We start from the raw sequence: 26080 nt of genomic DNA, 5'->3' as shown, positions 1-26080 counted from the left end.
CTCAAGAACTGTCTCCTTCATTGCCCATTTGGGGAGTTGAGTGGCAGTAAAACCCTGCACTGCACAACAACACAAACACAGAGAGGAGTTGGTGTAGATGAGTAAAAGAGCACAGCAAGAAATAAATACACCACTGCCCACAGTCTGGATTATCTTTCTTCTAGCTTCCTTTTTTTTCCCTCTGCTTCACCAAATAGCAATACCATCCTACTCTTCTTTTCTCCTTAGCCTTCTTCACCGCTCACACACCACAGAAAAAGAGAAGATGGAAGCTGTAGTTGCAGATGAAGAAGAAGAAGAAGAAGAAGAAGAGGAAGATACAGAGCAACTGACAGCTTGAGGTGCCTTAAATTTGTGTGCGCGTGTGTGTGTGTGCAATGTATGATATTGGCTTAATAGGCTCAATCACTCTTCTTCTTCTCTTCTCATTGTTTTGGTTTTGATTTCCAGTGTTGAATTTCTGTGGAAGATCTTGTAGCTAGTTTAATTTATCTCCTGCTAATCTCCTACATTAACATTGGTGTGAGTGACAAGGGGAGAAGTAGATAACAAGGAAATGGGACAAGGAGTCAACTTGCTTGTTCCCTCTGTTCTATTTATTACCTCCCTTTTGAAAGTTGTGGAATGTTGGTGCTCAACTTTTGTCCCTTGCTCTCGTTTCTTGCATCTTGCCTTATTTTTATTTATTTATTTGCTGGTTTTTGACCATCTCATTTTCATTCTTTGTTCGGCCAATATTTCTGTCTGCAGTTTTCAGTCTCAACCTGTAGAGTTAAATCACAATAAATGGTCAAGAGGTGTGGAATGTGTAAATCCTAAGAGAGTCTTCTTAGTTGCAGGTAGAAGACAAAGCTCTTCTTTGCTGCCTGGAAATTAAGAGTAAAAAACTATACAAATCTTTTGTATGATCATTTGTTCAATCATACTGCTGCATTTGGAGGTGTAATAATTTGAGCAAGTGTTTTCCCCCCTTGCTTCATGATCAACGACTATTAAAATAGAGATAAAAACGACTATTTTCTCAGATGCAAAATCTGCAGTCGAGTTTCATCTCTTTGTTGACTGCGAATAATTCATGTTTTGTTTTTTTTTCTGTTGATGCAAGTGGAATGGCAAATGTATCCCCCCCTGCTGCAAAGATTTAAAACTGAATAATTATTTTGAAAAATGATTTAAGAGAAAGAAAGTGGAGGGAAACCAAAGAGATGAAACTTGGTTTCTCATTTATATATAGCATCTAATCAATCAGCCAAGCCCCTCCATTACTTGGTGCCCCAAGCGGGTTCTCAGCATTCTCTTACGCATGGCATCCAGTGTTCGCAACAGGAACCACAACCTCAGGATTTAGCTTCGACAAACACGTCGAAGTAGCCATTATACTTTTTAAGGACATAGTCTAAGTCCTTGCAGGCCAAGAGCAGAGCATACTTCTTTCCCTCACTATACGAAAAAGGACTGGTTTGGGGCTTTGGAGTTGATTTAATTGAAGAAAGGCTTGACATCATGTTTGTATGGAGCTGCCTGTGCTTCTACTGCGCTCAATCGATAAACTAAGTAGGCAAATCTTGTGAAGAACTTGGATTCCTCCTTGCCAAGTTCAGACGCTGCATGTTAAAACTGTCTGGTTGAACTCATCATACTTGTGATCGGGTTCAATCTGAACTTTAAGTTACTTGGTAAAGGAAGACGATGTTTTTATGCTGAAGTGCAAATGTTTTTCTTGATCTTGTCAAATAGGTTACGAGAGAAACAGATATTTGTATTATTTTAAATTATTCTAGTTACAAGATATATACAGATGTCTTTTAATATGAAGATTTGCAAAAGTTTATTGAAAATAAAAATAGAAAAAAGGGAGGTTTGGTCTATCCTAATGTATATATGAAGATTAAATAGGAAAATTAATGTATTTTCCTTAGGTGAATTACTTTGGATGAAATCAACGTGGCTCTTTTGTATCATTCTCAATCAAATCTTCGTTTTCTTTTTAAAAGTGAAAAAGGGAAGAAAAGAAGAGAAGATTTGATCTACTCTTATGCATGGAGATATATAGAACAGGAATCTTGATCTTCCTTCCAATGAATTACTTGATCAATCTAATTTACCTACTCTTTCGTGCTCATCTCATTACCGGCATTGGTTCTGATGCAGGTGTTTGTGGAAAATGGTATGTAGGTGCATCGACCGCATTCTGCAGCAACTTTGACATTGATGCTAGGTGAGAGTTTTCTCTGATTTTCTCGTCATACAGTCTGTTCTTCTGTCTTCAGAAGTCTTAATAGATCAGATATTGAACTGCCAGTGCAGTGCCTAATAATCTAAGAAAAAGAAAAAGAAAAACAAAAAGTTGGATCCATGACGGGAAGAGCATGATGGGATAAATTTCAAGTTGTGAGTTCCTGCGAGATTTGATCTCTGATTGTTATACTAGAAATATCATACGTCTACTGTCTACTGTCTACGCTAAGTCATGCGAGCAAATAATCTAAGAAATATCATGTAGAATTGATTTTTTTTTCCTCTGCCAGATTCATTCATTAGTGATGGCAGCCAATTTCTTTTCTTCAAAGAATATTATGGCTGAACATACACTTAATCAAATTTCATTCAACTTTTCTCTTTAGTAGGAGAGGCATCCAATGATAGCCGAATTTATCCCGAGAAATATAACATATTCTCTCGAGCAATATAGTTGAGTTCCTCCTTTTTGAGTTGAATAAATATTATCGAGGTATCATCAAAATCTCATAGGGCAATATTACTAAGTTCTACAAAGCAATAATGATGGGGTTTTAATTGGCAATATTAAGAAAGTTCCGCTGAGCAATATCATTAAAGTCATGTAGGACAATATTAATAAATTCTACATACTAATAATGATAGAGTTTTAACCAACCAATATCATCAAAGCTTTGTAGGATAATGTTATTTAATTCCATAAAACAATGTCAAAACCCTGCCGAGTAATAACACTCAACCTCACAGAGCAACGACATAAAGGTCCATCGAACAATATCATCAAAGCTATGTACGCCAATGTTACTTAATTCATAAAACAATATCAAAGTGCCGCCAAGTAATAATGCTGAGTCTCAGAGCGATGACATAAAGGTTTGCCAAGCAATAATGTTAAATGTCCACACAATAACATCAAAGCTCCGTTGAACAATAATGCTTAGTTTCACAAAATAGCATCAAAGTTTCGACCATGCCTCATGTCAGCGGCATTATCTCCTAAAAGGATGTCGAGAGATACTATAATAGTTCCGTTGCTTGGGCGAGCAGGATAGTCGCTCGACCGGGACTTCGCTCCGTCCATGGCTAGGTCCCGTTGCTTGGCCAAGCGGGGTAGCCGCTCAGCCGGGACTCCTCCGCTCTGTCAGCCTCCATGGTTCTTCTATGCGGTGACCGTGTAGTAACATATCTTCTCCCGTTCAGACCAACTATGCAGTCTCCCTCGGTGTCCTGCTGCTCCGTGTTGAGCGTCGGCTGTCTTGCGTATCATCTTGAGCCGGAATGGGGGTCTGTTCGAACCCGTCTCCTGTCGGTCGGGGCTTGACCGCCCGATCGACCATTGCAATTGTCCTCTATTCGACCCTTTGACACCCGGACGTTGACTATCTTGACTTTGACCTTCATCCTGACAGTTGATCCCGTGCCAGGTAGGCCTCCCTCCATCGTCGCATCATATGTAAATGATACAAACACATTTGTTGCGCTCATTTATGTGGCAAATGACGATTTGCTTGCCTCCAACACGCCCCATCAATCCGTCCCTAGGTCAACACAGAGGATGTAAATCATGGGTGACTACTAGCCATTAATACAGATGGTAAGATATGGAAAGAGACATACTCCGACACGCTGAATTTTGACCCATTGTTACGCTCATTTATGAAAAATATCTTCACATAAATTTATCCCTCAATGATTAGTGTAGAAGGAGAAGGGCAAATCTTATAATATAGAATAAAAGATGGGAGCTGATGATTGCGATAATATAAAAGATGGAGATCCAAGACCAAGTTTCTCGATAATTGATCCTGAGAATGTCAATAGATAACTCGTCAGTGAATGAGCATCAAGGTTATTTGAATTGTCGATCACTTGACCACATGATTTGTAGAGCACTCTGGTGAAGTCTGGAAAGGAAGCATCAAGGAGAACAAGTTAGAATGATGGTCAGGGAGTTCCTAAGCGTAACCACTCATACACTCAAGTAAGTCTCATATGGAGGAGAAAGATAAAGAAAATGAGTTGAGGTTAGGGTTTTGTGTCTATGTGTGAGAGTACCTGTACTTATCGAAACAAGCTGCCTTTTATAAGGTTGTGATCGATTCCCATGTTTTCTACGTGTCCCCGAATTGTTGCCTTCATTATCCATGTTTTTCGAAATTAATGATTATTGTTACTAATTTACTTCAGGATAAATGGTTATACCTTTTCTCGCCTTCTTCGGGAATAATAGCTATATTGTTCACGTTTTCAACCAATGACAACTTATCATCTTGATTATCGGTGGTTGGCGTCATTCTAGTTTAGCCAGGATGTGTCTGAATCGACATTGGGATTTATTATTATGGAGTCGGGAGTCGAGGGTTTCGACATGGAGTCAGGAGTCTTAGCTCAAAGTCGGGAGTCTTGGCATGAAGTATGTAGTCTTGTCATGGAGTTGGAAGTCGAAGTCACTCACTATTGACTTTGATTATCACTTTAACGAGACTATTGACTTTTTTAACCGTATGGCATCACCTGGCATCTCCCTATTACTTTCTATATCAATAATAATAATAATAATAATAATAATAATAATAATAATAGAAAATTATGACTTTTATTTCCTCTATAGCAAAAATTATTTCTCTAGAATGTTAATAAAATAACTTTCACCTAGAAAAATTTATTTACGATGCCAAATAAAAAATTAAAATATTTTTAGAAGAAAAATAATCAAGAAATAAGCGGACTTAACATGATAACAAACGAATTTAACCTTAAGCTTCCTCAAGTTTTTTTCTAAAATAAAAGGGACAATATATATCTATTTTTTTATTTTTAATGATGCCAAAATAAATTTCGTATTTGTTTAATTATTTTGCATGTGCAGGCGACGCGGTGGTTACTCTGCAGCAGGTGTCGGTAGACGGTACATTCAACGGCTCTGGCGGACACGTTCCCTCGTTGAGTGCGCGTCGACTACTTGACAACTCACATGCAGTCACGGACAGCTTCTTGATATATATATATATATATATATATATATATATATATATATATATATATATATATATATATATATATATATTTATTTATTTATTTATAAAACAATTAATTCATATTCGACACTTTCCCTTCCTCTTCGATCACATTATATATATTCACAAAATAGATCGCCAACATGACCAACTGGAAGAAGAGTAGATCGTGGGCGAGAGAAGCGACTATAGATCGATGGACGTCGCGGCGGCAGAGCACTCGCTCCTGCTGCAGCGGCTCGTCTTCGACGGGTGCATCGGCACTTTCGACGGCGAGATCTGCCGCCGCCCGTACCACCGCAACTGTGGCTGCGCGCTGCACCGCTCCTCCTCCGGCGGCACCTGCCGCCGTGGCGGAAGCCTCAAGGTCATCAGCTTCCGAACGCGAGTCGCCTCAGCGGGTTCGATCTCAGCCGACGGGGGGAAGGGGAAGGGGAAGTGGAAGGCGATGGCTGCTGCGGAGCACGTGGCAAAGCAACGTGCGGCGTCGTCGTTAACGGATCAATGCGTTAAACCAATAGATCAATGGTGAATTTGGAAGTTCTGTCGCCGGTCCTTTTTTTTTATGTATATCTAATTTGTTTTAGTTTATTTATGAGCGTCATTTTACCTTTTTCGGATTTAATATGCTGCGAATTCTCACATATATAACTTGAGCCTCTTTTGACTTGGCAGAACGAGAGGAGACGATAGACAGGTAGATGGGAGGGAAGGGGGGAAATTTTTCAGAATTTTTGTATTTATTGTTCAATTTCTATTTGTAAATAAAAGTAATTTAAAATTGGATAAAAAGAAACTTTTATTAATAAACGACGACCTTTTTAGTCATTTTGTTTAATTTTTAATCAAATTTTAAGTTTGTTGATCTACGAGATAATTTTTATAATATGAATTTAATGAGCAAAATGATAAAAGACTATTTCTATCGTATCCTTTAATCAATTAAAAATATAGATCCGTTACATCAGCTCCGGTTTTTTTTAAAGAGGAGGTTCGGATAGAAAAAAAGAAGGTCCAAAATAAATTTTGGCCCCAACTACTCAAGATCTCAATTACATGCCTAAAAAGATAAAAATAGAAGATAATATCAAAAGAGTCATAAATATGAATTTGGGCTTAACTATTCAAGGTCCCAATTACATGTTTATAATACATAATATAAAAAAAAAATTAAATTTGGGCCCTCTCAAATCATGGGCCCAGGGCCATCGCCTAGCGCTGCCCTCCTCCAGGGTCGACCCTGCGCTACATTAACATCCTATAGGTAGAATAAATTTTAGGTCGTCAATTTTTAAGAATCGATTCCTAGTTATTACGCCAAAAATATTTGTGCTACGCTCTGAAGGCTTCTTTAATTAATTAAAAAATAAAGACCCGTTACATTAGCACTCTTCTAGTATCAAGTCCACGAATATAGAAAGAGATATATGCAGGTACACAGGCGTCAAACGTATGGTGGGGTAAACCCCTATAGGTAGGATAAATTTAAGATCGTCAATTTCTAAGAATCGATTCATAGTTATTACGTTAGAAATATCATGCGTCCATTGTCTGTGTTACACCCTAAGAGTTTCTTTTAATTAATTAAAAAATATAGACTCGTTACATTAACGCTCTTCTAGTGCCTACGGATATAGAGAGAGGTACATGTAGGTACACAGGCGTCAGACGTATGGTGGAGTAAACCTCAGGTCGTTAGTTCCTGAGAATCAACTCCTAGTCATTACGCTAGAAATATCATGCGTCTACCGTATGTGTTATGCCCGTGGGCTCCTTTAATCAATTAAAAAAATATAGATCCACTACATTAATCTCCCCTAGTATCGATCCCACAGATATAAAGGGAAATACATACAAATATATAGACATCATACACATGATAAAATAAAGTTCATATCATCAATTTCTGAGAATAGATATGTGATATTAACGATCTCTTGCTACCGGCCTCTAATTTTAATCAATTAAAACTTCCATTTAGTGTTGCTCACTTTAAAAGAAAAGGAAGAAAAATATAAATGAAAAGAATGCGTTGGCGTGTGTCAACTGGTATGGACTTCAAAACCTGCAGCTTCTGCCGCTGCCCTCCTCTGTTTTGATCGAACTCTGAAATAAAACCTTGTTTTTTTTCAACTTAAACACCAATTAAAAAAAGGGTCAAAACAAAATAGACATGAAACTGATTCTTCCGAAATTCCAACAAACAAAACGTAAACTTTACTTCCCAGCTTGATATATATATATTCATTCCATTCTCATTTCTCTGTGCAGAAACTGAGAAGCTAAAAGAGATGGCAAGCAAAGTTGCAGAGGCATCCTGGCTTCTCTGCCTCCTTGAGGGTTGCATCTCTGCCTTCGACTCCGAGATCAAGAGACGGCCTTATCATCGCAACTGCAGCTGCGCCTTGCACAAGACTCAACGCAGTTCGAGGGGCCATCCGCGTCCGTGCGCTGCCGCTAAGGTTTCGTATCCTTTGGGCTCTAACGTCTTCAAACCACTCCGTCTCGCCTACTCTGTTCCTCCTGCTGCAGCACGCTGCTCTCTTCCTGAATCCTGAAAACAGTGGCTCCTCTTTGTAGTATTGCAGCATTCTATTTGTAAATCGGCTTATTTGTTTTTGTAAATCAGAATCTAATTTTATTACAGTGGCTAAAAAGCAAACTGTTGCAGAAGCTGTAAAGGTAAAAATATAATATTCTAAATTATAGGGGAAAATATAAAATTAAGTGAACTGTGAATTAAATTAGTTTTTAAAACAAAAATAAATAAATAAAAGAAAGAACGGCTCCGAATAATCCGTTATACCAAATTTGCTATTTTATTGGGAAAATCATGATTGCTGATAATAAAAACGCTGTTGACTTTGTCCAGCGGTTATGTATATATATATATTATTATCATCGCTGGGGATTTTGGAAGTTGGCGTACCTTTTGCCGCCGTCGGCGATCGTTATTCCAGGGAACCGGCTTGGCTTGGATCGATCGAGTTTGATAGATTTCGTCTTCTAGGGGTTCTTTCTGGCGCCGACGTTTCTTGTTCTATCGGAGTTTGTTGGCGGGCAGAAGCATTCAATTGAATTGGCCTTCTGCGTGAACTTTCGGTTCCTCCAACGAAGCGTGTGGGGTCTGGTTATAGAATTCAAGGATTTCCGGTGGTAGATTTTCTTGATCGGTTGCGCCGTTGGCCTTCTTCTGATTTTCTAGGCGGAAGAGAGTTGTAGGGCGCTTGGAAATAGCAGTTTGTTTTTTGTTTGATTATTTGAGAGATCTTGAGATTTGTTCTCAATTGATTTTTGTGGGTGTGTTTGGATTGGATTAAGTCATGGAGCGGATTATCGGTGGGAAATTTAAGCTTGGGGAGAAGATTGGAAGTGGTTCTTTTGGCGAGCTCTATGTCGGTATGCCATTTTTATGCTCGCCTTTGTGGATCATTCTTGAAGTTCTGTATTTTGAATCATATTGATTTCGACTCCATCTTTGTTTACATTTTCCCTGTTTTATCCTCTTTGATTTGGTTCAGGTGTTAACATAGAAAATGGAGAAAAGGTGGCACTTAAACTGGTACGTCCTGTTACTATTTCCAAAGTCCAACATTACACATGTTTAAGGAATGCTCCGTTCGTCCATTTTTGTCATACCATCATACATATACATATGTTTATATAGTGCTTTAGAGATTGAGGTTAGAATGTGTGTTTGTTCACCGGCATTCACTTTTCTAGTTAACATGTATAATATTGGTTCCCAGGAACCACTGAAGTCTAGTAATCCTCTGCTCCAGTACGAAGCGAAAGTGTATGCTCTTCTCCAAGGAGAAAGTAAGTTGTTGAACCGTAAGTAGTATTTTTTTTTATGTTTGCTTGGTCACAATGGTGATTTTGGTTTTGTGATTCATTAAAGGTGGAGTTCCCAAACTGAAATGGTTTGGTGTGTATGGAGAATATAACATCATGGCCATTGATCTTCTTGGTCCTAGCCTTGAAGATCTATTCAACTTATGTGACCGGAGATTCTCATTGAAAACCGTACTATTGCTTGCTGATCAGTTGGTACGTGGATCATTTCCCCCTAGATTTTAGCTCTGGCACAAGAGACTTCTGAAGCATTGCCATAATATTTTCATTTTTGCTTTGAAAGATAACTCGGGTTGAGCATATGCACTCAAAGGGTTTTCTTCATCGTGATATAAAGCCTGACAACTTTCTTATGGGTCTTGGTCGAGCAACTCAGGTGCGTCTATAACTTGATCTGCATATTGATTACACAAATGTTTTTGCTAAAGATAGTTGCAACTGAGAACATCTGGAGTTCTAACTCAGCTCAATATATTGGACAAAGATACAATGATCACAATATTGCTTTATATGCTAGCAGCTAGTTCCAGGTTACTCTTGTTAGCAAGAACTACGAAACAAACTACCTTTAGCGACAATTCAGAAGTTTACTTTGAGGAAGCATCTCACCAAGTTTCTAATTGTTGTACTTGACTATCTAGTATTTTTCTTGACCTATATAACCATCAGATTCCCTTTCTTTCTGAATACAAGAGCTTTAACGACATCATCCTAAAGGATTCTCATGTAATACCTTGAATTTTAGTTTTGATATTATTTGTATTTGAAATTATATTGAAATGATTAAATTTGCATACCCACACCTGTCAAATACAATGATATCTCAAATTTTAACGCTATTGCTATGCATTTTCTCTGGTGTGAGCCATTCAGTACTTTGTTCGCGACATGGTTTAAGTTTTAATAGCTTTCTTCAGTATGCATAAGGGAAATGCTAGTCTGGAATTGCCACAACTGCTAAGCATGGCATTCTGTTTAACAGCAAGGGTTTTCACCTTTCCAAGTTTCTTAATTGCTTTTCTTGTTTACTCTCAGGTTTATATTATTGACTATGGTCTTGCAAAGAAATATAGGGATCACCAAACCAGAAAGCACATTCCATATAGGTAATAAAAGCTCGATTTTGATATGTTAATTTTGAAACTTGCTTTCAGTGGATCACACCTTTTGACATTGTTGCTGCATAGAGTAGTAATAATAGGATTAATTTGCAGTGTCTTGGTTGAATTTACCTTTCAACTTTCAGTTTATTAATTCAATCTTGATCATTCATGATGACACTAGCCACTTCAACTTCTAAAAAAATTTAGGAACTGTGGTAGGTTTATGACTGTAAATTGGTCCTTTCCACCAAGTGTTTTGATATCTTTATATCTTTCTGATATTAGTTCTGTAGGTCCGTTGTGCTGCACAAAATTTCTGATTTTTTTTTTGCCTTTTGGTTTTATAACGTGTTTCCACTTACAGGGAGAATAAGAGCCTAACTGGAACAGCACGATATGCAAGCATTAATATACATCTAGGAATTGGTAAGTTTTTTTTTTTTTACCTTGAATATTGTCAAGGCTATTATCAGTTTTGCAATTTTTCTTGAGTTTTTTTATGTTAAAATATGTACCTGCAGAACCTAGCCGAAGAGATGATTTAGAATCCCTTGGCTATGTTCTTATGTACTTTTTGAGAGGAAGGTTAGCTTCATTTCTTCTTGATGTCCATTTCATCATATTTGTTTCAGTCAGATAATTAAGACACATTTCTGGTTAATTTACTTTTTCTTCAGCCTCCCTTGGCAAGGGCTTCAAGCAGCCACTAAAAAGCAGAAGTATGATAAAATTAAGCAAAAGAAAATATTGACCCCCATAGAGGTAATTGAAAATCTTCTTCCCATGTAGTGCTTGATTAATTAAGAACTTGATTGAGCAACATTATTATTCTTTACTTTAAATTTAATTATAACTAGGGACTTTGCGAGTCATGTCCACCAGAGTTTGCACATTATTTCCGTCACTGTCGATCCCTTGGATTCGAGGGCAAGCCGAATTATTCATACTTGAGGAGGCTATTCAGCGACCTGTATGTTCGACAAGGTGTATAAAATTTTACTTTTATGCTATAATATTTCAATGCCCTTTGCGTTCTCCGGCTTACCAAATTTCTCTCTTGGCGTTCTATCGCATGCAGGATATCAGTTTGATTTTATTTTTGACTGGAATATGAAGCATTCCCAGATTAGTGTTAATCCTCGACAACAGGTATTGTATGCTTCTCGAGATTGCTGTTTTTAACTTTTGCGATGTCTGTTCATCGCCGACGTGCAATAATCTTTTGTTTCATCAGCCGGATGATAAGACGGGCAGAGCCACCAATCACAAATTTCCCGATAATGCATTCTCACTGTTAAAACAAACCGTAAGTTCCATTCTTGCCAGAACTTCTATCTCGATAAGCAGTTCAATCAGACCGAATAATATTCAAATAGCAGGTTGATTCCGAGAAAATCTGCCCGACGTCGCACAACAAGAGTGCTTCGAAGAAAGTCGCTGTGCCAAACAGCAGGAACCATGTAGTTTCCACCGGCAGCCAACCATCCAGTAGTCATCAGAGAGTTCAGCAGCAGTCTGTCATAGCCTCCGGCTCTTCCCGCGCCTTCAGGCCCTCCGTAACGAGAGGAACTTGCAACGAGCCCTTTCTCCGTAAATTTGATTTTCTCTCTCTTGAAAACAAGATGCACAAGTAGACAAAATCATTGCAAAAGTTAGTGGATTGTGAATTTAATTATTTCAAACATTAGAATCCAGTGCCAGATAATCAGGAGGGGAAATTAGCGTTTATTATACTACCTCTTGTTGTGGATAATGATGTTCTGAATGTCAAGTTAATGTATATTGATCCTGTCTGTCTGAGATTTAGGGAGATGAGGCATTGGGTATAATGGATCGGATGCGTCTAAAAATCAAAGGGTGTCCCTGGTAAAAAATTTTCGACGCTCAAGTCAATTCCAATCTGAACAAATGGATGAAGAACAATCAGAATGTATACGTGAGAGTAGAGTTATATATATCAGTGATTGCACCTTTGTCATAGAGAGAACTCCCCTTTTATATACCACCTTACATAACATCCGCGATCATGAGGTGACAAAATATGTTAGAGTTTGTTAAACAATTCATCATAATTGTTCAAGGAATCTTTATCTTACCCACATATATACTCCTTTTGTCGTTTACAACTTTTGTTATTGCCGAAGTTGTCGAAGGAATATGCTATTATTATTGGTCTGCTAATGGGAAACACGATGGTCCCTAGAGAAGTTTTCAGAAGAATATTTTTTGACACAAAGTTATTATTATGATAAGTTGTTGGGATATTGTCTACTGAATATGATTCAGTCGGTTCTTAAGTCAACCGCTCTGTTGAGATGCTGTCTTCGACTGAATATAACTCGGTTGATCCTTAAGCCGATTGCCTTGTTAGGATGATGTTGTTGGCTGCAAATGTCTCGGCTGGTCTTTAAGTCAGTCGCTTTGTTAAGATGATATTGTTGGTTGAATATAATCCCGCTTTTATTGAGTTGTTCAATTGTATTCTGTATATCCCACTGCTATGCATCATATTAAGCTGCTCAACCACGTTTTGTGCAACATTAAGACACTCGCTAGAGAATGGTAGAGTGCATCATGCTCTTGGAAAATCCCTTTGATAATAATATATGTTGTGCTGGAATTCCGTTCAGGCGATAATAATATAAGTGTTGTATGACCAGTTGCCCCTTTACCTAATCGAGTGTATAATAATTTACCTAGAGAAGGTCCGCTTCGTTCTGAGAGACTTGATTAATATATTACGCTGGGTTGTATTTGTCCTGCCTGACTTTTTGTACAACCGGGACATATAAGTTTGTCTGACTTTATAACCTGATGAGTTTACCTACCTACTGCCCCCTAGTAGTTGGTCTGTTGTGGAGTGAGTCAATAGTTTTGGTCGGCCCTTAAGGTCAGCCGACCTCGCTCATGGTCGCCTTAAAATCTAGCCAGCCCAGAGACACCAAATTCCCTGATTTACTCATCTTGAGAACTGACCGTCTCCCCCTAGCCGGATTAATATCTGATCTGGTTAAACCTAAGAACCTTAACATTGGGCGACTAATCCAAGCCAGATGAGGGGATATTACTCTTTTTCGAGTAGGACTACCACATCATCTTGATTTTATCCGCCGCGTCATCTTGACTCCTACTACCGCGTCATCTTGACTCCTACTACCACGTCATCTTCCGGGTCCACTCATCATAACTTATATCACTAGCCTCCCCTTCAAGTCTAGTCGAAGGAGGTATAACAGACTAACTGGACCCATGACTTATTCTTGCTTGCTCGCTCGACCTTTTCGCGGAGCTGTTCGGTGATTCGTTCTTCCCTTTTTACCTTAAGGACTTAGTGATTTTTTCAAAAACTGCTTGTCCGCAGCCAGTTCCTTTAGGCGAGGTTACCAAGGACATGTGGAGAGGTTCATGATCAGAGGAATAATGTCATTGTCACCTCCATTATAAATGCCCGTTTATGGGTTGACGCCACGTGACTCTCCTTTTTGTTTTACAAAGCGGCTTCCATCGCACGCTACTTTGTATGACTCAATGTTATACTTTCCCTGCAGATCAACGGTTCACCGGGCCCTTGCAGTTTTGATCAAACGATCATGATTAAACTAGTATTTATAAAAACCCTAAACAATTAACCCCCTCAACACTTTGCACTTTATCTTCTTCGACTTCTTTCCTAGCAAACCTTCTTGCCCAATCTTTTCTTTGCTTGCACCTTAAGAGATCCATTTACTCTTTGCCTTCCTTATAACTCAAGAATCCTTCGCCCCTAGTACACCTTTACCAGTTCAAGCTTTGATGATTATGATAAAGATTTTCTCTACTCTAGATATGCAATTCCCAAGAATTATCATATTACTCTCCCTTTGTCGGGCAATCATCCTCATCATCCCCCTCCGAACCACATCATCTTCTTTTTTGACCAGTTAGCAGCCGACCCTCGCTTTCCTATTCATCCCTTTTTGTCGAAAGTCAATACTTTCATATCCTTTTACAATAGTTTGTCTCAAATACCTTTCGGTATATGTGTAGGATGTTTATATTATTTCATCTATTCAGCATCTCTCCTATTTCTCGCAATCTCTACCTATTTTCCTACCCCAAAACATTGGAACCTGGGGCTTTTCTTTTCTAATCTCGACCAAAGGCGGTCTTCTTTGAGGGCATACCGTCCTCGAATAAAGGTTGAAAATCTCACTTCTTCTTTATGGAAATGCTTGATCTAGCAACTTGGTCGACCGAGTGACAATCTTCCTTTCCATCTCTCCCTGATCCTGAAGAGTTTAAGCAGAATCCCCTCTATATTTCTTACCTTCCCCAGTTGAGTCACCAACGTTTTCAAATTCATAAGTGGCTACACGAAAGCTTTTTATATTTGTTCGGTTTAAGCCCCATCCGGAAGAAACTATCCGGCTCTTTTGGTAAGTTTTGATAATTTTAATCCTTACGTTATTGCTAACTAAGGTATTTTTTTTATTTGCATAGTGGATTCTATTTTGAAAGCCATGATCGATGAAGAAATTAAACTAACCAGGGAAAAACTCCACACCAAGGAGCAAGAAATATTAGCCAAACGAGATCTTCCCTCGACCGCCCCATCCGGGGAGACTTTCAAAAGTTAGGTAGCAGAGTTCATCGCAGTTACCACTTCTGGGGAGCTACCTCCTGATCCGCTCCCAGTATTGGAGGATCTTCCTTCAAAGAAAGATGCTTCCTCGAAGAAAAAACACAAGGGGCGTAAACTTATCCTCGCCCCATCTCCTAAGAGGTGAGCCCCATACTTGGAAACAACCTCTTTGCCCCCATCTTCAGCCCAAGAGGAGCCCATCCGGAGGAGGCGCAATCTTCTAAATGAACTTTATCTGTTCATCCTTCTATCGATCTAATTCTTGGGACCAGTCCAACACAGGAGGCTCTTTCTCGACCAAGCAATTTTTCAGAGTTAACCTTCTTTGCATCTCTCCACGCCAAGACCACTACTTGTTGGATCGAGAAGCGCTAGAGGGAGGTGAATAGCGCTCGTGGCTTTCACTCGCGTTTCGGAAAACTCGCAGCGGAAATAAGATAAAGACAAACATAAAGAACAAAGTCACCAAGTTTTTACTTGGTTTGGAGCCTTGAGCGACTCCTACTCCAAGGCCCGCGATCGTTGATCACTTTTGGTGGGCAATCAGTATCAATCCGTAAACATTTTACAACTTAAAATTACAAGTGCTGAATAAAGAATTACAATACCGACAACACAAAAGATGAGGAAAATTAGTCGTCAGTTGTCGGAGCAGCGAAGCGTTGTTTGAGCGTTCGGAGCAGCGTACAAGTGCACAAGATGTTCTGTTCGAGTTCATCTCGAAGTTGCTTCCCAAGGCTCCTTTTATAGGCTCCGCAGGACTGATCCAGATCCTCAACGCTCGGGATCAGGTTTGACCCGAAGCGGATCGGTCGACCGATCAGATGATCTCCTCCTCATCCGATCCGTTTGATCCGCTCGCTCCGCTTCGATCTGGTCAAGTCCTATCTTCGGTTCGGCTGACCGATTACCAAGTTCGATCGACCGATCCCCTGGTCGAGTTCAGTCCACTCGCTGGAAATCTGATATGCTACTTGGGGGTTCAGTCGACTGATCCAAACATTCGGTCGACCGATCCCGATCAGCTCTACCCCTGTACAAAATGTTAGTCTCCTACAATACAGAGTTAGAACATAACAGATAATATATTAGAGAAATAAGTTTGACAGTCTTTGGACTGTCCGGTTCTGACTTCGGATTTCTTACCAGAAACCCTAGGTCGAATCGACGCCTACTGTTCCCACTTCCGGGAAACGCGTCCTCACTTACTCCACTCAGGAGAAGTTACCTTTTGCCAGTTCGGTCCTCCAGACCGAATGGACTTTTGCTCAGCATCCGATGCTTCCGGTCTTCATGCTGGACGTTCGGTCCACGACCTGCCCAGACTTCCACCTGGTTCACGACACCAGGATTTCAACCTAGAGTTACCGCCCCCTAGGATTTTTGCCCGAAGCTCCGACCCGCCAAGACTTTCTGCCTAGGGTTGCCACCCCCTAGGACCTAGGGTTACCACCCCCTAGAATTTTCCACTTGCCTAACCGCAACTAGGACTTTTACCTAAGAAACCTTAGGACTTTCCTACAAAGCTCATTCAACATATCAGATAACAAAACACCTTAACTTTGAACCCTTTGACATAGTCAAAACATAGATTCGATCGTCGGATGCTTCCTGCACCAACAATCTCTCCCTTTTTTATTATGGCAACACGATTCAAAGTTAAATAAAAATATGACAGCAATATAAGGTTTTTTAAGCATAAGAATAAATGTAATGAAGTAAAAACAAACTTCCTTATGCTCAAAAAAAAAAAAATTCTTATATTCCCCCTTAACTTTGGCTTTTATCTCCCCCTTTGACATAAATCAAAAAAAGTAAGTAGAGAGAAAAAATAGAAGAATGTTTTATTTAAATCTAAGCTTCCCCTGAAGGGTAGCATTTGGCTAAATTTTTGGAAAAATAATTGTTTTTGAGAAAACTTAGTTAAGTACTTAGCTTAGCGGGGTTTTTCATAAAAGCATAGTTAAGTACTTAAAAAAACTTTGGCTTGAATAACATAACATTTTCAAAAGTATTTTAACTTGATTTTTCAAAGATAACTTAGCCAAAACTTACAAACTTAAGTGTGTCAAGTACTTAGCTTTAAAAGATTTTTAAGAGTACATTGAAACTTAAAAAAACTTATTTTTCTAGATACAAAAATATTTGTACTTGATGAAATATTAACAAAAAACTTTAACTTAAAGACTTGACTCCCTTCACTCCCCCTTGATTAATGCCTTAGAAATTTTGAAAATCCTAGAGTCCACGCATAAAAAATAATGGTTATTTTATGTTTTCCTAATTTTCCATCTCACTCATTCTAGGTTATCAAGTATGTTCAGCTTATGAGTGAGTGTGAGACGGAATTAATTATAATTAAAATATTATGATTTATAATATAATTTTGATTTTCATATTTTAAAATATGAGTAAACATTTAATATTTTGAAGCTTTAAAAATATATTAAAAATTAATAATCTTCCCTATTAAATGAATTAGATATAATTAATATTTTGAATATCTAAGAATTAATAATTTTAAAATTTGATTATGATTTGAGAATTATAATTTTTGTAAATAATGATATTAATTTTATTATGATTTCGGAAATATGTTTTTTAAAAATTAATTATCATTAAGATTTTAAATATAATTTGAAAATTAATTATTATTTTAAAATTAATTATGAAATTAATTATGATTTATGAAATTAGTTATGATTTATGAAATTAATTATAATTTTGAAAATTAATTAAGTATGATTTTTGAAATTAATTATAATTTTAAAAGTTAATGAAGTATGATTTTGAAATTAATTATAATTATTTTAATCCTAGATCCATCTCACTCATTCTAGGCTATCAATAAGGAAACCTTAATAGTTTTGTGAGATGATTAACTTTGATTTAAATTCCATCTAAGGGTTGATTTACATTTGAGTTAGACTCATATTTTAAAATAAGTTAATTAAATATTTATTTCGAAAATCGACTTCCAAGCTTTGGCGAGGCACTAGGCCTTCTTGGGTATGAGATCATCCACCACTTCTAGTCAAAGCCTTTGAAAGAAATTGAATATTTAATTCCCTTATTTTAACTCCTAGGTTTAACTAGTCAAGTGTAAATCATGCCTAGGTCCTATAACTATCCTAGTCTAAACATGCATATATAAAAAAAATAAACAATCATCAAGCAATTTTATCTATTTATCAAGATAGTTTTTCTATTGGCTCCCCCTGAATTATAGTCTCGATATGGTCTATCAAGGTAATGGACTTGATCCTTGGGGACCCGATAGTGTCCAAGTCCGACTTGATTAGTCAGGTTTAACTTGAGGACCCATGCTTGGACTACTTTTCTATTTCTATTAACTAGGGATAAATATAATTTGTATTTTCTTTTAGTTTTAAATCCAAGTTCGGATTTATTGTACATGACTCGCTATTTTCCAAGAATCAGATCAAGATTCTTGGAACCCAGGGTGAACCGTTCCAACGTTTCCTTGAGTTCTCTAACTTGAGTTTTCAAATTAGAATTTTCTTCCTCAAGTTGTTGTACTTGAGTTGAACTTCCAATTTGAACTGGCTCAGTCAAAGAAATCAAGTCAGTCGCTTCCTTAAGGGTTGTTACCTCCTTTTGGAGTGACTTGACCCGGACGTTGGATTTAGTCAATTTCTTTAACAAATAAGGAACTAAGTTTTGTAAATCGTCTAATTGAGTCTCGACGAGTAGAGAACTTACAGTGGGGTTAGGTCCTTCGGAAGCGGATACGGATCCGTGACTTCACTCAGACTCGGTTTCTCATTCGCTCTCGGATTCTGAATCAGACTCGGTTTCAGCAACGTATGCTTGAACTGGTAAAGCGAGGAAGCTCCCCAGTCCTTCGTTGATCTCGGATTCATCTGATGACTCAGACTAAGTTACCTTTAACACCTTCTTTCTTCGTTGCTTCTGATTTGGACAATCCGTCTTGTAGTGCCCCTTCTGGTTACAACCATAGCAAGTGACTCCAGTCTTGACTTTCGTGATTGTTTGAGTCACCTTTTTCTTTCTGCATATCTTTCATAGCAAGGAAATAAGGATGTAACTTTCGAACAACTAAAATCAATTCATAGTCTAACTTCTTGAGTGTGGTATAACGACACTCAACTCTTTCATTAAATGACTTAAAAAAAAATATACAGGCTATTGCTCCTTCCCCTCTTGTCTTACTAATACTGACTTGACCGTATGATCATTAGCTAACAAATACACCCACAGTGTCTTGCCTGCTATGGGCTTTGCAAGTATAGGCAGGGCGGATAGATAATTCTTCGGCTCCTTAAAAGTTTTATCGCAGTCGGCATCTCATTGGAACTTAGTCACCCGACGGAGTATCTTAAAAAAATATAGACTTTGATCAGCTTACCGGGAGATGAAGCGAGATAGATTGGTGATTTGACCAGTCATTCTTTGTGTCCCCTTCAGATTGCATGGAGGAGCCATGCCTTAAAGCGCCTATACCTTGCTCAGGTTGGCCTCTATCCCCTGCTCGGTCACAATATAGCCCAGGAATTTCTCACTCTTGTCTCCAAACATGCACTTATTGGGATTGAGCTTCAATCCATACTGCCTTAGAGTTTTGCAAGTTTCTTCCACATCTGCACATAGATCAACCGCTCGGAGAGACTTGATGAGAATGTCATCCACATACACCTCCATATTCTGCCTGATCTGCTTCTGAAAGACTTTGTTCATGAGTCGTTGGTAGGTATCCCATGCATTCTTCAGTCTGAACTACATAACATTATAACAATAAGTACCCTCGACAATTATGAAACTGACCTTCTCCTGGTTATCCTTGGCGAGCGAAACTTGGTGATATCCTTAGTATGCGTCCAACATACAGATAAACTTGCACCTAGAAATAGAATCCATCACTTGATCAATGTGAGGGAGCGGATAATAATCTTTTGAACAGGCTTTGTTAAGATGCCTGAAATCGATGCAGCCCCGCCATTTATTTCTTGGCTTTGACACCAAGACCACATTGGCCTGCCAACTCAGAAATTGAACTTCACGAATGTAGCCAGCAATTTGTCCACCTCATCTTTGATGATCTTGTTCTGCTCGGCTCTAAAATCTCGTTTTCTTTGCTTAACTGGTCGAGTGTCTGGATATACATAAAGCGCATGCTTCATGACTGTTGGTGACACTTCAATTACTTTTGTAAGCGACCATGCAAAGACGTCGTTGTTGCGTGTAAGACACGCAACCAACTCCTTTTCAAGTTCTTTGGGTAGGTCGGCCGCCACTTAAGTGACAACCCTTGGTTAACCTGACCGAATCTAGATTTCTTCCTTTTCTTCATAGACCAGGGCGGGCGAAGCCTCCTGGTCACCTAGATGGCTTTGACTTCCATCCGCTATATCTTTTGTGTGAAGTGAGCCTCAGTCTTTATTATATCAACATAACACTTGCGCACCATTAGTTGATCTCCTAGAACTTCCCTAATTTGATCATCCACGAGGAATTTTATTTTTTGGTAGAAGGTGGAGACTACTGTCCGAAACTCATCTAGGGTCGGGCGGCCTAAAATGACATTATAAGTCAAGGGTGCGTCGACCACAATGAAATTCGATCGGCGCATCCTCATTAGGAGCTCCTCCCCTAAGGATATGACCAATTTTATTTAGCTGAGAAGTTAAACTTTGTTACTCATGAATCCATATAAAGGAGTCACCATAGGCTGGAGGTCGCTCAAGTCTATCTGTAGCTACTCGAACGCCTGCTTGAAAATAATGTTGACAGAACTACATATGTCAACAAAAGTACGAGAAATATTATAATTAGATATAATTGTCTTGATTATTAATGCATCATCATGGGGTATCTCCATCTCCTCTAGATCCTTGGGCCTGAAACTAATTTTAGGCTCGACCACTCGTTTTGCGCTACAGCCGACTACGTGAATTTTCAACCGCCAAGCATGTGACTTTCTCGTTTGGTTGGAGTTTTCATCAGTCGGACCTCCCACTATCAGGTTGATGTTGTCCCGCGCAACGTTATTGTGGTTCTCCTCCTACTGGGTCAGGACTTCCAATTGGTTCCGAGCGGGAGTTGGCGTTCGGTCCATAGGTGGTGGTGGCGTCCTTTGCTGTCGCTCAAACTTGCGTTGATTTCTTTTGGGTGAGCCCTTTTGTCTTCAGTAGGGTCAGCGGTTGGGCGATGGAGTGTGTCAGTGAAATCTCTGATTGCCGCCCTAACAATTAGCTAGCGTGTAGCAATCCCGCATATCATGGATGGTCGACCAGTGAAGAGTGCACCACCGTTTTGGAGCTTCTTGAGGAGGTTCTAGATATCTTTCTTGCTTGACCCCCATATGTTGCACGACCCGTGGTCGCAGTTCTGGATGAAGAGGTTGAGGGGTTGCTCAAGGTCTTCTAGGTGGAGGAGCGTGCAATGCGTCGGAGCCGGTGTTGGTGCAGGGGCGTCTTTCCTCCGGGCAACCTGCATCTCTTCAACATTGATCAATTCAGTCGCCCGGTCCAACAGATGATCAAAATTTCTTAGGGGTCTCCTGACCAAGGAATTAAAGAAATCATTATTGATGAGCCCTTGAGAGAAGACACTTATCAAGATCTCGGTGGTGGCTGAAGGAATGCTCATAGCCAATTGATTAAATTTTTTAATATAGGACCTCAGTGATTCCTTAGGCCCCTGCTTTAGTGAGAAAAGACTCAGGGGAGTCTTTTGGTATCATTGACTATTTGTAAAGTGGTAAAGAAAAACCTTGCGAAAATCCTTGAAACGGAGAATAGATTCAGCAGGTAGTCGCTTAAACTACCTTTGAGCAGAACCACCGAAGGTGCTGAGGAACACCTAGTACTTCACCCCATCAGTAAATTGGTAAAAGAGGGCGGCATACTCAAATTTGACAAGATGATCCTTGGGGTTAGTTGACCCTGAGTATTCTCCTATTGCCTGATTTTGATAATGCTTCAGCAGCTTATCCTCTAACACCTTTTTAACAATCGACGTACTAATTTCTTCAGCGGAGCTGTAGCATGCTGGAGCTTTTCCCCTTCGCCTTTCACGAACAGGTGCTTCTTTGGAAGACTCCTGGTGGGGTTCTTCTTGGTCTATATGCTTAGGCGATGCACGAAAAAGAGCTCGGTGGTGTAGAGCTGGTGACCGAGATGCCCTAGGCAAATGGGTCGAACCCTCCTCCTGTACTCCTTGCTCCCTTTGGTGAGACGTTGTAGATGCAATGGGATTAGGTCGTGGTAGAGTACTATTGGTGGCTCCTTGTTGTTGCTGTTGCAGCGCCCTTTGGACTCGGGCGTTGATGAGTAGATCTAGGGTCCTCTTGCATCAAAGTAATAGTAGTGAGTTTTTCAGCCTCTTCCATCTTTAATTCTTAGATTCAGGCAAAGATTCTCACAGACGATGCCAAATTTAATCTTGGCTGAGACTTACGGAGATGATGCGTCAGGTACGGTAGATCGGATGATTGACCAACAGAAAACCTTTCTCTTTCCTCAAAAGCTTCTCCTTCGTTCCTACGCACAAGGAGATGAGCCAACAAAATGTCAGTGCCTAGAAACTAGGGGGAGTTCCTGACGAAGGCCCTCTGGTGCTCAAATTAGTCCCAGTTCAAACAAATGGATGAAGAATAATTAGAATGTATGCGCGAGAATAGAGTTACAGATATCAGTGAGAGTACCTTCGTCACAGAGAGGACTCCCCTTTTAAATACTATCTCACATAACATTCGTGATCATGAGGTGACAAAATGTGTCAGAGTTCGTTAAGCAATTCATCATAATTGTCCAAGGAATCTTTATCTTACTCACATATATACCCATTTTGTCATGTAAAACTTTTATTATTGCCGAAGTTGTCGAAGGAATATGCTATTATTATTGGTCTGCTGATGGGAAACACGATGATTCTTGGAAAAGTTTTCAGAAAAATATTCTCTGACATAAAGTTATTATTATGACAAGTTGTCGGGATAATGTCTACTGAATATGATTCGGTCGGTCCTTAAGTCGGTCGTCCTATTAAGATGTTGTTGTCGACTGAATATAACCCAGCCGATCTTTAAGCCAGCTGCCCTGTTAGGATGATGTTGTTGGTTGAATATGTCTTGATCGGTCTTTAAGCCAGTCGCTTTGTTAATATGATATTATTGGCTGAATATAATCCGGCCGGTCCTTAAGCCGATCGCTTTTATTGAGCTATTCAGTTGTATTCTGTATATTCCACTGCTATACATCATATTAAGCTGCTCAACCACGTTCTGCGCGACATTAAGATACTCGCTAGAGAATGGTAGAGTGCATCATGCTCTTGAAAAATCCCTTTGATAATAATATATGTTGTGCTGGAATTCTGTTCAGGGGATAATAATATAAGTATAAGTGTTGTATGCCCAATCATCCCTTTACCTGACTGAGCGTATGATAAGTTACCTAGAGAAAGTCAGCTTTGTTCTGAGAGACTTGATCAATATATCAGGTTGGGCTGTATTTATTCTGCCCGACTTTTTGTACGATCAGGACATATAAGTCTGTCTGAATTTATAATCGGACGAGTTTACCTGCCTATTGTTCCCCATTAGTTAGTCTGTTGTGGAGTGAGTCAATTGTTTCAATCGGCTCTTAAGGTTGGTCGACCTCGCTCATGGTATCCTTAAAATCTGGCCGACCCTGAGACACCAAATTCACTGATTCGCTCTGCTTGAAGACTAATCATCTCCCCCTAGCCGGATTAAAACCCGGCCTGGTTAAATATAAGAACCTTAACATTGGGCATCTAATCCAAGTTAGATGAGGGGATATTACTCTTTTTCAAGTAGGACTGCCACATCATTTTGAATTTGACTACCCGTCATCTTGACTCCAACTACCATATCACCTTTCGAGTCCACTCAACATAACCTGTATCATATATTATCCAGGGTGTTTGGTTCTCATTATCATATATATATAACTAAGGTTAGGAAGAATAAAACATAATTTATTTGGTTACTTAGGTAATACAATAGCCTAATTTAATATTTTACTAATTTATCTTTTCTTCCTCCAATTTTCACCCGAACCACTCGCCGAGAAAGAGGAAGTGTATGCCCTCTTCTTCCATCACGAAGAATTGAAGATATTTCATCAAGCTGTCTTGAAGCTGGGCATCTCCTACAAAACAACTCTTTGGAAGAGAAGATGGTTGAAGAACTTGTTGGTAAGCGCCTTCATAGAGGAAGACGAGAGGAAGGAGTCCATTGTCGCTTACTTACTCTATCTCATTTGGAAATAATCTAAACTGTTCAGGAACAAGTTGTCGGACGACGCCAACTTCCTATAAGATTCTTGTCCTTCATCCCCTATTGTCAACTACACCACCGTTTAGGAGAAAGGTTGGAGTTTGGAGAAGTGAGCTTTGAAGCTCTACTCGATCAATTTCAAGCAGAGTGGAGTGAAATCGAGCAACGCACCGAGTGGTCCACTGGAATAGCTCTATCTCAATTACTGGAGGTTGGCTCTCTGTCGATGTCATAAACATCCTTTATTAATCCTTGATCACCGCAGTGCTTGCAGCATCAAGGAGCAAGATGTGAGTGGAGGATAATTTTAGGAACATGTTTTTTTATTAACCCCGAAATCATCAACACCATCTATTTCTAAGGTAATCAGATTCCTTAGCTTCTTTTACTTACGTTTTAATGGTGTGGGGGGATCCTTTGTTACTTAAAATCGGTCATTATCTAAATCAAACAGAGTTATCAACAATACACCCTAAAATCTTTATAAAGAATCATAAACATTTCACATTATACTCTTTTTACAATAGTAGATATACGCAAGGACTTTAGGTTTAGAATTGCTTATAATAATCAAGAGGATGATTTCGAGAATAACTTAGTGAGTTAATTTTCTTATAGAACCTCATATTTTAGTTCATTTACTCCTCGTATATGTACTTTTGGGTTATTTCTAATTTAATATGCCATAAATAATCCATAATGAGTCTGAGACACGAATAAATTAGCTTGTGCCGTTTTCATACTTGTGTATGAGTTCCTTGTAACTTAGCATGTCTTAAACAAATTGCACATGTTCAATAGACTGATTTTGATATAAATTTCTTGGGTGCAGTAGAATTGGCATAATCCTCAACAACCAATCGACGTTAAAATCATTTTGATCCATCGTTTTCTTATGAAAATCTTGTTTGCGAGTTTATATCACTGTTCAATATTTAATTTGAGTGATTGTATTGTGATTTGCGGGACACTAGACAATGGCTTGCTGAAAAATGAGAGCTATATAACATTCTTAGTGTGATGTTTTTGGGGTTTGCACAAGTTAATTAATTGCCTCGTGCTAAGAAATAAAATCAGTAAACGACATTATGGTGAGGAGGTCTGCTCGTAAGTATTCTGCATAGGTCATTATGGTATAACATTGATGGATATTATAATATCCATCCTCTTATAAAAAAAATATGAAATCCATGTACTACGTATATATTATATTAGCAAGTTCATTATATTATATTTATTTTAATATTAATACTCATTATTTATAAATCCATTGTTCACTCATTCATTTTTATTCTTATTTTATATTGAATAAATATAATTTTAATTTTATTTATCCAATTTGAATGATTATTATTTAAAATAAATAATAATAATATTTTTAAATATATTTATTACATAAAATAATTTCTTTCCTTATTTTATAAGTGTCATTTATTAAAAATTAAAATGTTATTATAAATTTAAAATGAAGAAGTAAAACATATAAACAAAATTACACCGCATAAAATGAAAAGACAATATATAAATTAAACATAAAGATAAACTATAAAATCTCAATTTAAGGATGGTTATTGTATTGTGATCAAATATGTTCAACTAAGTCGGCGCGAAGTTAGTGATGCATATGACTGTCATATAGTTTAGAATTTATCTGGAGATAATCACGAAATCCTCAGTTTGAGCCCTCGATAGGTTGTGCGGGTTCGTCACCTTCATCGTTGTATCAATTTGTCACATGACCCCCTCATCTTAAATAATCATGTTGTATGAAATAATACATACTAATATAATATGCAGGGCCGTCTCCAGAAAATTAGAGGTCCTAGGCTAATTTTTAGATGACAAACCTATATAATATTTTTTAATTAAATATAAAAATATTATATATACAACTCTTGCGCACTTGGTAGAAAGGTTAGACAAACACCACATCTAATTTTAATATATTTGTCATACATCA

The 26080-nt window shown here is 38.5% G+C and overlaps 2 protein-coding genes across 4 annotated transcripts; both read left to right on the top strand.

Annotated features, from left to right (window-relative positions):
- The first annotated feature begins 5378 nt into the window (after positions 1-5378).
- Positions 5379-5880, top strand: LOC122015995. The gene has a single exon (XM_042573120.1). It carries the CDS (start codon positions 5452-5454, stop codon positions 5785-5787), a length of 336 nt encoding a protein of 111 aa, XP_042429054.1. The 5' UTR covers positions 5379-5451; the 3' UTR covers positions 5788-5880.
- Positions 5881-8144: 2264 nt separating this feature from the next.
- Positions 8145-11939, top strand: LOC122015900 (casein kinase 1-like protein 10). 3 transcript variants are annotated; one of them, XM_042572989.1, is made up of 14 exons: positions 8145-8473; positions 8577-8654; positions 8777-8817; positions 9005-9074; positions 9157-9305; positions 9394-9486; positions 10146-10216; positions 10578-10639; positions 10735-10798; positions 10891-10975; positions 11071-11197; positions 11292-11362; positions 11448-11519; positions 11590-11939. In XM_042572989.1, the coding sequence occupies exons 2-14, from the start codon at positions 8579-8581 to the stop codon at positions 11845-11847; spliced, it is 1239 nt and encodes a 412-aa protein (XP_042428923.1). In that variant the 5' UTR covers positions 8145-8473; positions 8577-8578; the 3' UTR covers positions 11848-11939. The 3 variants fall into 3 exon arrangements, with proteins under 3 accessions (XP_042428923.1, XP_042428924.1, XP_042428922.1); XM_042572990.1 differs by having other exon boundaries at positions 8145-8654; positions 11593-11939; XM_042572988.1 differs by having other exon boundaries at positions 8145-8654.
- The last annotated feature ends 14141 nt before the right edge of the window (positions 11940-26080 follow it).

Source organism: Zingiber officinale, chromosome 8B (genome assembly GCF_018446385.1).
Source record: "Zingiber officinale cultivar Zhangliang chromosome 8B, Zo_v1.1, whole genome shotgun sequence".
Lineage (NCBI taxonomy): Eukaryota > Viridiplantae > Streptophyta > Magnoliopsida > Zingiberales > Zingiberaceae > Zingiber > Zingiber officinale.
This window is presented reverse-complemented; position numbering and strand designations above follow the sequence as displayed.